General features: G+C 38.5%; 2 protein-coding genes across 3 annotated transcripts in view; one reads left to right on the top strand and one right to left on the bottom strand.

Moving 5' to 3' along the window:
- skap1 (src kinase associated phosphoprotein 1) overlaps positions 1–1923 on the top strand; it is a 33511-nt gene extending 31588 nt beyond the window's left edge. Inside the window, exons 14-15 of the mRNA XM_038735191.1 lie at positions 1268–1370; positions 1708–1923. Of these exons, the coding sequence (XP_038591119.1) occupies positions 1268–1360 (93 nt within the window). The 3' untranslated portion in view covers positions 1361–1370; positions 1708–1923. The remainder of the gene's footprint in view (positions 1–1267; positions 1371–1707) is intronic.
- Positions 1924–2662: 739 nt separating this feature from the next.
- snx11 (sorting nexin 11) lies at positions 2663–14226 on the bottom strand. Of its 2 annotated transcripts, none has more exons than XM_038735187.1 (7): positions 14053–14226; positions 12695–12734; positions 12285–12371; positions 6891–6991; positions 6230–6325; positions 5893–6117; positions 2663–5478 (listed from the first exon to the last, which is right to left on the bottom strand). In XM_038735187.1, the coding sequence occupies exons 2-7, from the start codon at positions 12716–12718 to the stop codon at positions 4185–4187; spliced, it is 1827 nt and encodes a 608-aa protein (XP_038591115.1). In that variant the 5' UTR covers positions 12719–12734; positions 14053–14226; the 3' UTR covers positions 2663–4184. The 2 variants fall into 2 exon arrangements, with proteins under 2 accessions (XP_038591115.1, XP_038591116.1); XM_038735188.1 differs by having other exon boundaries at positions 12695–12729.
- Between the last annotated feature and the right edge of the window lie 1980 nt (positions 14227–16206).

The following is a 16206-nucleotide window of genomic DNA, read 5'->3' as shown; positions in this document are numbered from 1 at the left end:
ATTTTGTTATTTCAGTCTTATGTGAGAGGGCTAAAATGTACAAAATGGACCTTTTTTTTTTAAATCCTGAAAAGCGATAAAATATCTGCATGTTTTTTATTCTAAATGGGCCGTAAATATTTTCACTCTCAATTAATGTCTTGATTATTTAACTAATAAAAGATGAAGTATTAGGAGTGTGTACATTTTAAATAACATGGAATTAATTTTGATTCTTTCAGTGATCATTAAATGCAACATAAAATCTTACAATTTGATTCAGTTTATTTTGATTCTGCCTCAAATGTAAATCGGAAAAAGCAATTTAACTGATTCAGCCAACAATAATTAAACCTTCATTAACCTCAAAAAGTGGCCTTTATTTTGTAGGTGAAATTTTAGCTTCAAACGACAGCAGCTCCGTGTGTCTAAATTATATTTTCTTCTTGTAGGATACATATATTCCTCCTTTTTAATTTACAAATTCTGTTTTAATTCAGTCAGTCAAAGGCTTTTATTGTAATTCTTCACAACGTAAACAGAAGTCAAGTGTTTTTTAATGGCATGAAATGCCTTTATTTTATGTTTTTATGAATTCAATCAATGAAAATGTTTCAAATGGATAAACAATACTTTATAATGCTCATATTAAGTCTATAAAATGATATAGTAATGCTTATTTTGTTTTACCAGCTGTCAAACGTGTTTCAGTACAAGCTTTTATTAACTTCACTGAGGTCCCTTTGAGTTACAGTTTATTTAATCTGTGGCCCACAATTGGCATTATATTTTCTATTTATAAATGAAAGACAACGCTCCTGTTTCTTTTCCTTTTTTTAATAACAGTACAGAAATCCTGTTATAATTAGTGGGGAAACAGGCTGTTCTTACGGCTTCTGAGCAGTAAAGAAAAAAGCTGTTTTATTTTAGACACAGTTTCAATAGTGTCTGTTCCCATTTTTGAATGAAAGCCCTCAAGGCTAATTCACCCCAGTGTCTATTAGAATATTGTACATGGCTGTTGTGCGGGTGGGAAGTCGACTCTCCTGGATGTGCTTTGCTAAAGCAGAGTTTTTACAGCACAATGGCATTTATAACCATATTATTTTAGTAGCCACTGTAAGGTATCAGGGCCGCATGTAATTGCAGTTCACATCATTCGAATGGTTGTTTTAACGTTAATAAGACGAGACAGAAACATTGCATTGGTGCTAAATCCTGCTTCGTTTACTTGTCCTCGGACCCCTCGGAGACTTATGGTTGTTTTGTTTGTTCATTTTTGGTGCAGGAGTACAACATTCACGGCTGGTGGGTCGGCCAGCTGAACGGCACTGTGGGTATCGTCCCCAAGGACTTCCTGCACCCTGCTTACATCCTCTGAGCTACAACAGGTACCGAGGCTCTCTCTTATCATCAGCATTATGGACCATTACTGTGGCCTAATACACAGAAACGGTCCCCCTGGTACTCATCCAGATTGCCATTGAGGCATATTCAGTCGTTGACCTGCCATTTATGGCATCTGCTGGCTGGAAGAAGTACTGCATAAAGCAATCTGGGTGCTGCAATGGGTGCGAATAAATATGTGCAACAAAAGCATTACAGCGTCAGTTGTCCTATTTAAGAAAATGATTCCCTAATACTATTATATAGGCACAGCTTAAAATGAATACTGAATTATTAATGCATGTTTCTCTGACACTGTTTTTCTTTTTTTCCCTTCTACAGTGCCGTTGCTGACACATCTCTGGCCATGAATTTCACAGACAGCCCATCAGATATTCTTTTTCAATTTGAAAATCATTCTCTCATAACTGTTAACTATTATCATGTAAATTTGCTGCAGTAGAACTTATTCCTGTACACTAAAAAAAGGCATCTGTAAAAGTCAAACCAGAGCTAAAACACCCAGTTGATTAAACAGTTATTTTATTCTACAGGAAATGTGGAGAATTCTTCAAGTAATTATTTTAAATCAAGAAAAGCTTCAATAGTGTGAGGAATTTCTGTTTTTCTCTGTTTTATATTATCGTATATTGAATATATTTGGGTTTTTCAATGCCGGGTTGGATAAAAAAAGTAATTTAAGACGTCACCTTGGGCTCTGGTAAAATTGGAATTCTTTACAGAAATGTTTAAAATGGTTCATACACTGAACCAGAGGGTCAAAGTGGGAGGTGAGGCTCACCAGGGGGCTCCAAATAGTTTATGGGGAGGCTCAGTGAATGGAACCAAAAAAATTCTTTGAGTCAGGGATAGATAAATGCCTTAGGACCGGCATTTGTTATCCATTTGTTGTAGTTTGAAGTTATGTGAAACAGCAATATTAGGCTATTTTGGCTCAATTATTGAGTGTTTATGGGACCTAATGACAAAATTGTGGACATTTATCAGTTCACTGGTTGAAATTAGCAGTATGTAGATTTCTTGTTTAATCACAATCATACATTTAAAAAAAAAAAAAAAAATCAGCAGATGTTATGTATAATATGTAAAATATTTTAAACTACAGCGCATTCAGATTAAAACACATAAATCCACAAAAATAGCAAAATCCTTTTCTCCTCGTCAGATTTAAAAAAAAATTTAAATTAATTTTCATCCACTAGGTGGCAGGGTTGCTTCAGTATCTTTATCTTGCTTACATCAGTAATATCAAACGAAACACATTAACAATCACATGTAACACATAAATATTTTATTTGAAAGAAATTAGATGATAGTTGGTGTATTTACATGGACACCGTCACTCAGGTTGTTATCATTGCCCTTTTAGATCCATGTTTTAAAATTGAGTTCTCCTTACACGGGGTGTTTTGCCTCTAAACATTATTTTAAAAACATTTTAAAAGCAACTCAACTTGCACACAAAAACCTGAACTCATTTACAATGTAGGGAAAAAAGCAAAACCCAGTCACCTACTTGATCTTATGGCTGCCACATGGGATGAGTGACACACTCACTTCCGTCTGCACAATAAACTCTGGGTACTTTTTTTTTTAAATGCAGCAGTAGTGTGTGAAAACAATGTCCAAGTCAAACTGCAGAAAGCTTACACAAGCGTCGGACTAACTGGAATTAAGGTTGTGCTCACAGAACATGTAAATAGCCTATATATGACATGACAGAGACTGACAATAGTAGAGATTAGTGTATATGAGGTATGCTCACAAAAAATCCAGTAGAAGAGCATAACATGTAAAAGATTATTTTCCCTCTCTGATCCACCGTCTGAAAATAAATATCAGGTTAACGCTCCTGCCTGTAACACATAATTTGTTCAGAGCATTGTGTGCCAATAGGTAAACTCAATTAAAACATGTTACTGAACTGGTTTAATTTTGACCTTTCACATTATGACTTCCATCTGTAGATAAATCTAAACATCCAGAGTTAGTGACTTATTTCAGCATTAAACTTACATTATCAGGATTCAGTAGGACTCAATAATACAGTGATATTTATGGTTTTCACATTAAGCGAGGCTGTAAATGAGAGCGGTGCGTGATTCTCAATTTACTTTATTAATGATGGATTTTTCCAAGCGTGTCTTAAAACAATACTCACATGCCCACACGTACACTGAAACAGTTTTTGGCTGCTGTAAATGTTTCTCCTGCCCATGCTGGCTTCCCTTTCTAAAGTGATTGCAATGCACGTGATTCAGCAAAACCATCAGCCCTCAAAGTTCAACTACAGTTAACGTGAGTTCAGTGGATATTTAGCAAAGTACCTACAGACATGTGAGTGTTGACAGTCACTTGAAAAAATGCGTGCATTTCAGAGCAATGACATTTATCTGTTCACACAACAATAAAACCTTTAGCTCTTTCTATATGGGTAAATCACCTCTTTACTTAAATGCACGTAGCCTTTTTGTGAACTTCAGCCCCCTCTGCTGTTCCCAAAGAGCCAATCATCATAGGAGACAAACATATTGTCTCGGAAATATTTAGTGTACCTGAGTGAAAAATGAAGTAAATTATGCTAATTTTAAAATGAAATAAACCCTATTTAAAAGAAAAGAATGTTAGACCTACAACGTGCGTGACAGCTCTAGGTTTAAATCATACGGTCCTCTTAAAGCATAATATGCCTCTGTCCTTGTCTTAGAAGACCATCCATTCTGCATATAATGAGCAGAACACAACAACCAGTATGAACCTAGTTTATGTGCGTGTGATCGAATGCGTCAGCTGTTTCACTAATGCGCCTCTACCTCACGAATCTCCTCTGAGGTTTCCAGAGACAGCGAGGACAAGGTTTCCTGCTCTTTACGATCGTCTAATCCGTGCGTGAAGCTGGTCCCTAAGATGCTGAAGTCACTATTTTCAGTCACATCTTCGATGGTTACAGTTGAGTTAAGGTCCAGAGATTTACTCAAGTCCCTGATGTCTGTCATGTATCGCAGGTCCACGTCCTCCTGGGTGGTAATGTCCTCTGTTCCCGCAAGACATCCATTCATGTGTCGGTTCATAATGTTTGTACTGGAGGCCTCTACTTCTGACCAGTGAGTAACCTCCTCCGGAGACATCTTCATGTAGCCGTTTGCAACCTGGATCGAGTCCCTGTTTTCTTCGCATATGCTTTCTTCATCGCTGACCTTGACGATGCTCCCGTTGGAAGATGAGCAGCTGTCCTCGTCGCTCTCGTCTTTGGTCCCAACGAAATCCACTTCCTCTTCAACTGTCTTTTGGTTTTGTTGAACGATGTCATCGGCCCCACTTTCCACCTCTGGGACCCTGTGCACATTGTGAGTGTCTTCATGGATTTCTGACCCATGAAGGGTCTCCAGTTCTTTTCTTTGTGAGTCATCACTTGTATTGTTGTCTGGCTCTTGTTGCCCGTCGGCTCCATCGTGCTCGAGACCATTAACCTCAGAGATGACACAATTTTCAAAAACCTCAGAGCAGACGTTTTCCAGAACTTCCTCCTGAGATCTGGCATCATTGTCCTTAAAGTCTGAAATCGCTACACAGTCCACACATTTTTCTGGCTCAGAGTCGACGTTTTCTATATTTTCCTCCCCAGAACATTCCCGTTGATCAGCCTTCTCCTCTGTGTCTGGATAAGTAACAGTCTTTTCTTCTGTATCTAATGTCACAACGCTCTCCTCTCTTACCGAACACTCCTCAAACATGCTGTCCACCCCACAGATCTCGTCAAAGCCAGTCCCCATGGGCGAGTGCACCTCCACTGGTGTCTGTATCTGACAGCAACCCTGCTGGGGTTGTTCTGGAAGGCCGAGACTCTCAGGTTCGTCCAGGCTGTTATCTAGAAAAAACTTTACTTCTGTCGAGCCACAGTCCTCAACAACAGCCTCTAGATGGTCGTTCTTCTGGATGACCTTTATTGAGGATTTCTCCTTGTGCTGTAACTGGACCGTGTCCTCATCACAAAGCTCCAGTAAACTATCTAGTGGGTCATAGTCACTACATGAAAGAAGCTCAGTGCTGCAGATCTCTTTAGTTTGTAGGTAAGGTTGATGAGGAGCTGGGCTGCGGAGCGGGGGAAAAGAAAACATTTAACCCACAAATTCAACAGAACAGGAAATGCTCGACTTATAGTTTGAGCACTTATCTACTTTCTTGCTGAGAGTTAGATGAGAAAATTGATACCACTCATGTCTATATGTTGAGTATGAAGCTATAGCCAGCAGCTGGTTATCTGACATATAGGGTGAACAGCTAGCCTGGCTCTGTCTAAAGGTAACAAAATCCACCTAGCAGCAGCTCTAAAGTTTAACAATGAACATGTTATATCTTGTTTTATTAATCTGTACAAACAAGGAAGTGTACTAACAACAAGTTGTGGTTTTATGGGGTGTGTTGGGACTATTTCGTGTCAAGAAGAAGGAATAACACAAAGGTAAAAGGTTATTTCCATATATAAATAGTTAAGATTCCTCATACCTCTCCATGGACTCATAAGAAACGGTCAAAATTGGCTCTTTGATAGAATCCTCCTCCTGAGCCTGAGCGAACCCCCGATTGGATGAGGCGTAAGTGAGGATGGCGTCCGTCACAGAGTAGGGAGTGTGGCCCTGCACGCAGTCCTCGATGTGACCGACCGGCAGCTGCGTCTGCAAGAAGAGGTGGAGCTGGCTGTCTGACAGGCATACTGTCATGTGCACCACTCTGCAAGACAAACAAAAAAACAAAAAACATGCATGTAAAAACAGAAAACAAATATTTGCTTTCATTAAGTTATATTTGGCAGGAGGCGTGCATAACAGGAACAAGAACTAACTTGTCCAAGAAGGCCTGAAGTCCTTTCCTTCTCCTCTCCAGGAAATCCTCATTGCTGAAGGAGAAGAAAGACCTTCCTGGAAGGTCTGGGACTGGCCTAGAAGGATGACAACAAGCAACAACAGAAAAGTCTTTATATTCCATATTTGTAGATTATAGCACATTTGCTGTAATAAATAAAGTGCCATGTAGGTGAAAGAAAACTATATGAAGGACAGTGTTACGCATACAAATTTGTGTTAACGATATGTTCATCATGTCATAGGAGTAACCTGGTGAAAAAGACAGCTCAGGTACAAAATTTTAAAAAAGTTTATGCCGCTTTGCGATACAACAAACAGTAAAGATTGACATACTATCACCTTATAAAGTAAGCGAACGTATTAGCAAACCTTTTTTTTGTTTGTTTTTTTACACATCCAGCGGCTACGGAACATGATCATTCATTTAGTTTCTGGCCAATATTTACTTTAGTCCCGTTTCGGTTTTAACCAACTCCTGCGGAAAATATCTGTCTCTTTAGCTGCTAAACGCTCTGCTGTGTTCACCTGCTAGTCTCTAACTGTGTGTCTGCTGTTTGACGGTGGGGGATTGTGAGAGCGTTTGGATTGAATCAAAACTGGAGCTACAACTGGAACAGGATTCTCTTCACATCAACTTACACCAAACCAGAATTCTTCTGAAGCTTCCTCTTGAGCCAGACGAACTCACTGTAGCGTCGACGCACGCAGGACGTCTTCGCTGTAAAGGCTTTACTGTTGGTCTGGGAATGAAAAAAGTAAACACATTACACTCAACAGTACTAGATGATACAGAGACAAAGTATGAGGCAATGTGAAATATTTAAAAGTAAGTCTGGCAATGTAATATATTTTTATTATTGTCAACAGAAAAAGACCAAAAACAACTATCCAAGTATTCTATGCCTGATTTATCTTCTTCCTCTGTTCCCATTAAAACCCCATCAGTGAGCCTCACTGCTCCTTCATCACTGTGAACACACACTGCAGTTTATTTTGACTCAATCGCACATACACCGTCCTGCTACACCAAATACTCACTAGAGCACCAAGTGTGGATTAATCCATCACTGAAAATAGTCCCCAACAAATGCACCATTTCCTCCTGTTTAAGTAGTGTTTCATAAAAAAAAAAAAAACAGCAGTGCCTTGCTAAATATTTGTGGTCTGTTTACAAAGACTTCAGTAGGAACCAGTGGTCTTGAGGCTGAGAGCCACAGACAAAATAGGGAAGTCAACTTATTTAGAGATGGTCTAATTAATTGTTGGTTTGGTATTTTCATGGGACTTGCGGTCAATAAAAAAGATGTACAATAACACCGGCCTTATCCTTTAATTTAAAAAATGTATAGCAATTTAATTGCAGTTAATATGCTTAATTTCAGGGACTTGTGTTGTAACTGAAATGACTCATGCTCCAGCTGTTTAACTGCTGCTGATCTTATGGCAGAACTGAAGCATTGTCACATGTCAGGTTTGTTCCAGCGATGTTTGGATAACACGCTACCTTCTGACAGGCCTTAATCAATGACAAGCAGGCAGCATTGGTTAAGTTAATGTCATCAAGAAGAACAAATTCCATTAGAAGATAAAAGTCCTGGATATATCCCTTTAATGTACTGGATACCTGCATTGATTAGTCAATTATTCACTAAGATCAACAGAAAATAAATCAGTTAGGTTAAATGAAAACCAGCTTGTCAAATATGTGATTTGATGCTTTTCTTTGTCAGACATGATAGTAAACTGAATGTCTTTGGGTTTTAGACTGCTGGTCAGATAAAATAGGACCTTACCTAAAGATGTCACTTTGGGCTGTGGGAAATTAGGCATTTTCACTATTTTGTTTAGATACAAAATGATGAAAACATAATCTGTAGAATAATCAAGAGTAGTAATATAATTGTTAGCTGCAGCCCTACATACTGTTAGACAGATTAGATATTGAAACATGTTTAGTTGTCTTTAAAATACATACAAATATGCATCCAAATATTTCAAGGTGGGTTGAAACTTTCAGACAACAGTTGAAATAGTTCAATGTTGGTCTGGTTTACAGTGATAAAAGCAGTGAGAAGTGTTTCTGTAGAAGTTTGTGTAGGTGAAATATCTGGGGAAAGCTACTGGCTTTAACTTTGTTGATGTGTAAGACACACAGTGTGCACATAAACCACAAACAAAATGATGTAAGATCATGCGAGGCCACATGATTTAACCAGTTTCATGAGTCAACACCCACACAACCCATCCATCCAGGCATGGAGCCTTGCTGCTGACACAGCATTCCTCAACACATGCCACTGCCCAGACAACACCACCCAACTCCTATCCAAACAAGAAATGTCAGAAATCTAACTGCTGCAAGCTCACTGTCTTCTAAAGAAGATCATATTACTGTCAAAAGTATATTGTGGTGTGAGACAGGCTTAATAGAAAACTAAGTTTGTAGATTAGTATCAACAACTAGCACACTGGTACAAAACTACAGATAATTCTTATCTGGCTACTCAAGGAGCATTTCAGGATTTTCCTCATTACTAACATGTCATCTGTTTTTATCACATTCTACATGTTCCTTATGTAAAACAAATTAATTGCCAAGTATGTTTCCAGAAATAATTTCAGAAAATAGTGAAAAATGCCCCCTATAATCTTCCAGTCTAATGTGTTGTCTTCAAATGTCTTTCTTTTCTCTGACCAACAGTCAAAAACCTAAAAATATTTAATTTGCAATAATACAAAACAAAGAAAATGACAAACATTGTAAAAGCTGAAACCAGAGTGCGCTTTATGGGGGTAAATCAATGTCAAAATCATTGTAAATGCACCGACTATAAGTCAAAAATATCTTACAATTTGTCGACACATAACTCGACCTACAAATGGATTCAAAATCCACAAGCACTCCATGATCCACAAATAGAAATATATGTATATAAATAGTGACTTGTAGTTGAAAACCAGAATTTGAATGAATGCAACATGACTCGTCTCCGTGTGAAGATCTTATTCTATTTCTAGATTGTTTTGCATTTGTTTTCAGAATTTTTACACAACTGTTTCACTATTTTACAAAATTAAAATTTCTACAAACATTCTTCACAATTTGCAAACAAACACTCTAATTTCTATTTTCAAACCACTTTTTTTTAAGACATGCACACAAACTTTCTTACTAAGTCATCTAGATACCATGACAGCCCTGAAATCTAGCGCCGGATGTCTCACCGCAGCCTTATGATGCAGATAAGAATGAGGTCACGCAAACATACAATATTATACAACAAACAATATTTTTGAGTTGGGTGGTGTTGGAAATACTTTTTTACAGACATTAGCCCCAGTGGCATTTTCTTCCAGAGTTTTTAATCAGACTCTATTTATCATTTTAATAAAAACACAATATTTTTAGTTTTGATAAATCTTATTAGCTGTTGCCGTCATCTCTTCCCCATTTCTTACTATCTTACAATAAAGTGAAACAGCGCCCCTCTGAATGATATGTGTTGGATTTGTGGTGAAACACTATATTGCACCACCGTAGACTGGTCTGCAGTCTGACTTCGCGGGAAGGCCAGGCAGAGTTGGCATCACTTTGTGAAAAAAATGAAATGATTAACCAATCCGATGAGGCCACTGCCTGACTGTGATTAGTCAGGATGATGCCAAGGAAAGCCAGCCGCTGTCTGGCTTCACACCAATCACATCACTGCGTGCGATCAACATCATTCAGATGAAATAATGGGAGCCGTTAGCAACTTTAGCTGGTGCAGTTATGGAGGGTGGAGATTAGGAATTTGTTTTGTTATAGTTTTACTGACTGAAATGACACCACCACCTCTCTCTGAACCTGACTGAACTGCAGCTATGTGTGTGATTTTTGATGTGGTGATAATGTTTGTTTTGCTTTGCTTGCCTGGATTTAGCTGCGAATGAATAGTCCGCTGAAGTAACCTTACTGTTTTTACTGCGGTTGTGTGCGCGTAGATAATGAGCACCACAGACAGCACCTGCCACAGGGCACTGGCCCAACTTAGGCTACCTGAATAATTGTTTATACTCTGTTGGTCTGGTACTCGGTTGTTAGTCTTGGGTGATGTTGTGTTATGAACATTTGGCCAAGCATTAAGAAGTATGTAGGCCTATTTCGTACATGCACCACTGCTACTATGCAAATGTCTTCAATCGTCTTCTGATTGAGCTTGTGAATGCTTCTTTTATTCTTAACCGTAGCCTATTTGTACTGTGCACTATAAGCAGCGGGCTATGTATGCTATTTGTGGTGAGAGAGAGAGAGTGAGTGAGTGAGAAAGACAGAGAGCGTAAGTCTCGGTAAATGCAACAGTGCGCATCTTTAAAGTATGATTAAATTTTCTGTAAAATTGTACCCTGCACTGTAATAGCACAAGACATTAGATAATTGCCCTCCAAAAAGGACATCCCCTCTCACTTGGCTTGCCAAAAATTTACCCCACCCCACGCCACTGCTTAGCCCTTGGTATTTGGTGGAACTTAAGCCCGGACGAATACGGCTCTAATGATGGTCATCTTTTAATTCAGCACACAAACAAACTTTAATGACATTCATTCATTCCCTTTGTGACTGTCACATTGATAACAAATTGTCTATTGATTAATGTTGCAATAAAGTAATTTTTTTTTAGGGTTTAACACCATGAAAATACAAAAGTGTTGTCAGCTGATCAAATGGGCGACATGCATAATAAATGGTGTCAAAAGTCAGACGGGATGAGATCAGAAAAGGTGGGTAAAACGAAGGTAAATAAATGAGTAAATAATACGATCAGGTGTTCTCTGGGACCGACTCGGATTAAAAAGGTACTTGTAATTTGCTTTGAATTACTTAGTTGTGTTGATTTGAACTCTATCGGATTCACATGTTTCATTGAAAGGATCTCAACAGTGTGTGAACCCCTGAAAGGTAGGTGGGTACTCATCTCCTGCAGTTCAAACGCCATATTCTCTGAAGAGCAGAGACATCACGCTGGCGCCCTAAAACACACACAAAGTACGCACCACCTGCTAGACAACAGCACACTACCCACAATACCGCTAATTAAATTCACTGGGGTATCGTTAGAATGTAGGCTACACTCCTCTTGCAAAAAGCACATACACGTAAAACATATACCGGGTCAGCTGCCAGTGTGTGCTGAGTGTGGCGGCTGGTGACAGACGAGACAAAATAATCGGCAGATATGCAGTGATAGCTGAGGGAAACAACCATTTCTCAGCCATATACAGACGCTAATAATGATCATTTTTACAATTATACAATACAAGAAAGAGTGTGGGAGAAATTGGTTTGCGCTGAGCACACTACAATCTGTCCAGACTCCGGGGGTTAGCAGGAGCAGAAATGCGATTATTGTAACTGTATTAAAAAGGCACACTTCACCAACCACACTATAAGAGGGGGATAATTATTCAGCACTTACTGTAAGAGGCGTGCAACCTCTGACATAAACAGCAATTGTAAGTCGCTTTGGATAAAAGCATCAGCTACATCAGTAAATGTAAATGTAAGAAACATCCACACAGGATTAGATGCAGGGTAGATGATGTACAAGTTCTGACAGCTCTTATTTTGAAAGGCTTATTGAGGGAAAGTGACATCACATAGGAAGCAATACCGCTGATTGGCCAACTACATTTGTGGATCATATTCAGACGCAAACCAGCGTCAAAATGATTTATAGACAAATGCAAAGCGATCCACAAACACAGATTTGACACTGGAATGTGAGCTTTGCACAGAATTTGTATGTGCATGCCTAAAACAGTGGTTTGAGAATACAAGTTAGACTGTGCGGGTTTGCAAATTGTAAAGAGTGCATTTACAATAATATTGACATTGATTTAACCCCATAGTGTTAAACATTTCTCCTTCAAAATAGACTTAAACGATTTGTCGATTGATTAAACGATTAATCGACTAATCTTTTCAGCTCTAAAACACAAATTACTTCCACTAAAAGTGCCCGGACATATTGTAAAGTAACTGTTAATACTCACATGTAGGAATATTTTATAATCCACATATGAATTCCATGAGCCTTCGTTCTGAATGCGGGGATCTTGGACCCGCACTGCAACAAACTCCTGAAAGACAGAAACAGAGACAGAGTTTCACAAGTTTAAATAAAATAGAAAAACCTGCTGCTGTGGTTAAACCAACAGACTGACACAGTAGATTACTGTGTAGGCACGACATGCTGCTTCTTCAGAAGAGATTAAGTTCCTCATGTGATTTTAAACACACCAATGGAGGCATTGTTCTTTGGCATTTGTTAAGTGGAAGTTTATAAAAGGGGGAGGTGTAACGCTGTAGGAATTTCTTTTTAGGTTTCATCAACAATAGACGTCACATTAGAAATTACTATTGTGGTTTAATGTAGAAAAAAGGAGAGTGGGAGGTTACTTACATCTTCTTCTTGATTACTGATCATCCTACCGAGTGCTGCACTGCAAGGAACGGAGAAATCAATGAGGACAGAATTCAATGAATCAGGATCAAAAGCTCAAACTGTGCTCGTCTTGTATCGTGTTGTCACAAACTGATGAATCATCCTCCAAAAGAGAAGCTGGTCAGTGAAAACCAACCGAGTCACTCAAGTAGGCATTTCTCTTTACCATTTTTGGGGAACAAAGAACTCTCTTAAGAGTTTATTCAAAGAGTAACAAGTAGGGCTGCGCGATGTTCATAAAATAAATAAAATCATATTGCAACTATTTTCACAGATTTGGTCATTTTTGCATTTGATCTTCACAGAAATAAAAAAAAATTTTAAAAATTATGTGATTTTTGCCAGGGTCTGTACCTCAAAAGCACGTTTTGGTAGGTTTCTACATGTCATCTTGGACAACGTCTCCCACCCACTCCATGACGTACCGCTCAAACACAGGAGCACTTTCAGTGCAAGACTCATCCCCCCAAAATGCACCACCGAACGCCACAGGAAGTCATTCCCGCCTGTGGCCATGAAACCTTATAATTCCCCCCTCTAAGTGTCTGACACACAGATACTTAGTTAGTTATTAAACTGGACCTTATTCTCTAATATTCTCTGCTGCTATTTCTTCATTATCACTGTTCACCATAACAATTCTTTAAAAATGTAAATATTGTACATTACTTCTTTATATTTTATATTTGTACTCTTATATTAATATATTTCTTCACCTTTCTACTTTCTATTATTATTTATATTACTTTTGCCTTGTTGTCCAATGGGTGCTACAAAAGAATTTCCCCTCCGAGAACAATAAAGTATTTCTCATTCTGAAATTTGTATTTTGCCTTGATAAATAACAAATAATTAAACAGCTGCCAATTGATTTTCTGAGAATAATAATAATAATAATAGTTTAAGCACTAAATGCCAAGGAAACAAATGTTATAAAGATTTCAGACACTGTCTTCCAATACAAGCCCCTGTTACTAATATTTTTAACAGATATTTATCCATCAAAACAAAGTATTCTAGTTAAGACGTGTTTTCTAAATTAGCAGAAATGTCCCGAATCTTTCTGAATTTAAGAAATTAACAACCAGAGTTTTACAGCTTGCTGATGATGCACATTATCTCCCGATACAGTGTAACGATACTCAAAGTAATGCAAATTCACAAAGATTAAAATTTAATTCCCCAAACCATTTCACAGATATCTTTAGGTCGTGTAATAACAACACGAGTAGTTTGTTGTTTGGCCTTAATGGTTATAAACAATCAGGCTACAGGAAACATCAGCTAAAAGCTAATCCCGGGCGACAAATACTTACTTTCATGAGCTCTATGTTGGCTGCTGTGGTCGTATCCAGCCGGCTGTTGGAGACGTCGTCCTGCTTGTCGATGTTTCCTGTTTTATTTAAGTGTAAAATACGCAAACGCACAGGCTTGTTGAACACGAACACCTCCTTTCTCCATTTCGCAAGTCACAAGCACCGCTGATGCGTCACACCGCGTCTTCTTCCGGGAGAAGTCGGAAGTAAAGGGTGGAAGCCTGGCTTTTCTAAATTAATTTATTGTTTTATGTGAATTAAAATCACATAAAACAGGTGCTTTTAAATATTTTAATGATCTTGGGTAAATGTTTCATCCACAAATGTAAATGTATTAAAACAGCCTTTATGTACTGCATTCAAAAAATAATTTGCATTTTAGTTATGGAAAAGAACACAGCAAAAATACTTGTTTTTGTTTCCTCTAAAATTGTTTATTGTCTTTTATAATGTGTGCTTTTTTTCTTGTTATCAGCGATGTCATTGTGACTATGTCAAATATTGTTGTACAATTTATATTTAAATTTTTTTAAATTACATGCAAAGTAAGCCAAATGAAAAGAAAGAGATGGTGTTTGCTCAGGTGATGTAGCTGAAAGCGCCTAAAAATGTACAGTAAGTGTAATAGAAAAAAGGCCTTGACTCCAGGACCATATGGACCGGTTCCCCTCAAGGCTGCGTTCTTCCCCCTCTGCTCTTCCCCTGTACAACAGCTGCACCTCCAGTCATCAGTACGTCAAGCTCTTGAAGTTTGCAGTTGACACCACCCTCACTAGGCTCATCTCTTGTGCGAATGAGTTCACCTAAAGGTGGGAGATTGACCATCTGGTGACCTGGTGCAGGCAGAACTACCTGAAGCTGAAGATGGTTGTGGATTTCAGAAAGAGCCCAGCCCCACCCTCCCAGATCACCCTCACGCCCCCCCAGCTGCTTTCCCCTTTGACAGTAGTCAAAATCTGATGCACATATTTGTTTTAGTTTTGAAGGGTTTTACTTTTTGCCTATTTATATTAATTGCATAGTCTATTAATCAAGTACTGGAAATGGGTTAATTCCACCCTGCTGCCCTTCTGCAATACAGGATTAATGTGCAATACACACTAAAGTGACACAAATAAGACCACGGACCCCCGTTTGATAAGATTTTGTCCCAGGGTGGCCCCTCTGATTGCATTCTTGCTTTGAGATGTTTTATTACAGAAAGTATACATTCATTCATTCAGTCATACATTTTATCATTGTTTTACTTATAAATGGAATAATAGTGAAAATAAACTATTCCCCGTTATGCATGGGGACCGCCTGGAACCTCCTTAAGGACCACTAGGGGTTCTCGGACCCCACTTTGAGAATCACTGCTGTACATAATTCAATACTATTATTATTTCTATTTTTTTAATGCCTTGTTAGATGATTAACTGAAACAAAAGAAAATTTCCCCCTCTGGGATTAATAAAGTATTTCTGGTTCAGAATGGACAGATTGAGGGAACTGTAGCTCCCAGGCCATTAAGGCTGCAACTACCGATTATTTACATTGGCAATTAATCTGTCAATTAGTATCTCAATTAATAGATAAATTGTTTTGCCTATAAAATATCAGAAAATGGGGAAAAATGTCGATCAGTGTTTCCCAAAGCCCAAGACCAGGACTCTGAGGTGTGCAGGAAAGATTGTGGCTGACCCCCTCCCACCCCAGACCCAAACTGTTTCAGACACTCCCCTCTGGCCCATGAGGGGTCTATCAGGACCAAAACCTCTCGCCACAGAAACAGCTTCTTTCCGACTTCAGTGGGCTTCCTCAACAAGGCTCGGGGCCCCACTGTCACTGACTATCATGCCCCCCTCCCCAAACACACTCATACACACTCCTGACCCCACACTTTACAACAACGCTCAACTGTGCTTGATGCTCACATTGTGAACTTGCACATACTTATCAGCATTGTATTATAGTATTATTGTATTTTTTTATACATTTTTTGGCTCTCCTTACTTTTAATATATTTATTTTTATTTATGTTATGTGTATTGTAAGCACCAATTTATACCAAGGCAAATTCCTCGCGAATTCCTCGTATGTAACGTTTGTCACTGTCATAGAGGAGGAAATTAAACCACAACAAGTGAATATGTTGTGGTTTAATTTCCTCCT

Source organism: Micropterus salmoides, unplaced genomic scaffold (assembly GCF_014851395.1).
Source record: "Micropterus salmoides isolate LMB-PRFRI ecotype aquatic unplaced genomic scaffold, ASM1485139v1 Ms_hic_scaffold_21, whole genome shotgun sequence".
Lineage (NCBI taxonomy): Eukaryota > Metazoa > Chordata > Actinopteri > Centrarchiformes > Centrarchidae > Micropterus > Micropterus salmoides.
The sequence above is the reverse complement of the archived record's forward strand: the minus strand, read 5'-3'. Positions and strand labels throughout refer to the sequence as shown.

What these genes read in the sequence shown, in the direction of transcription:
- snx11 (XM_038735187.1), bottom strand. Translation starts at nt 12,718, where the DNA reads ATGATCAGTAATCAAGAAGAAGAT. An exon ending in TCAGTAATCAAGAAGAAGAT is followed by an intron (nt 12,372 to 12,694) that starts GTAAGTAACCTC and finishes TCTGTCTTTCAG; the next exon opens with GAGTTTGTTGCAGTGCGGGT. An exon ending in ATTATAAAATATTCCTACAT is followed by an intron (nt 6,992 to 12,284) that starts GTGAGTATTAAC and finishes TTTCATTCCCAG; the next exon opens with ACCAACAGTAAAGCCTTTAC.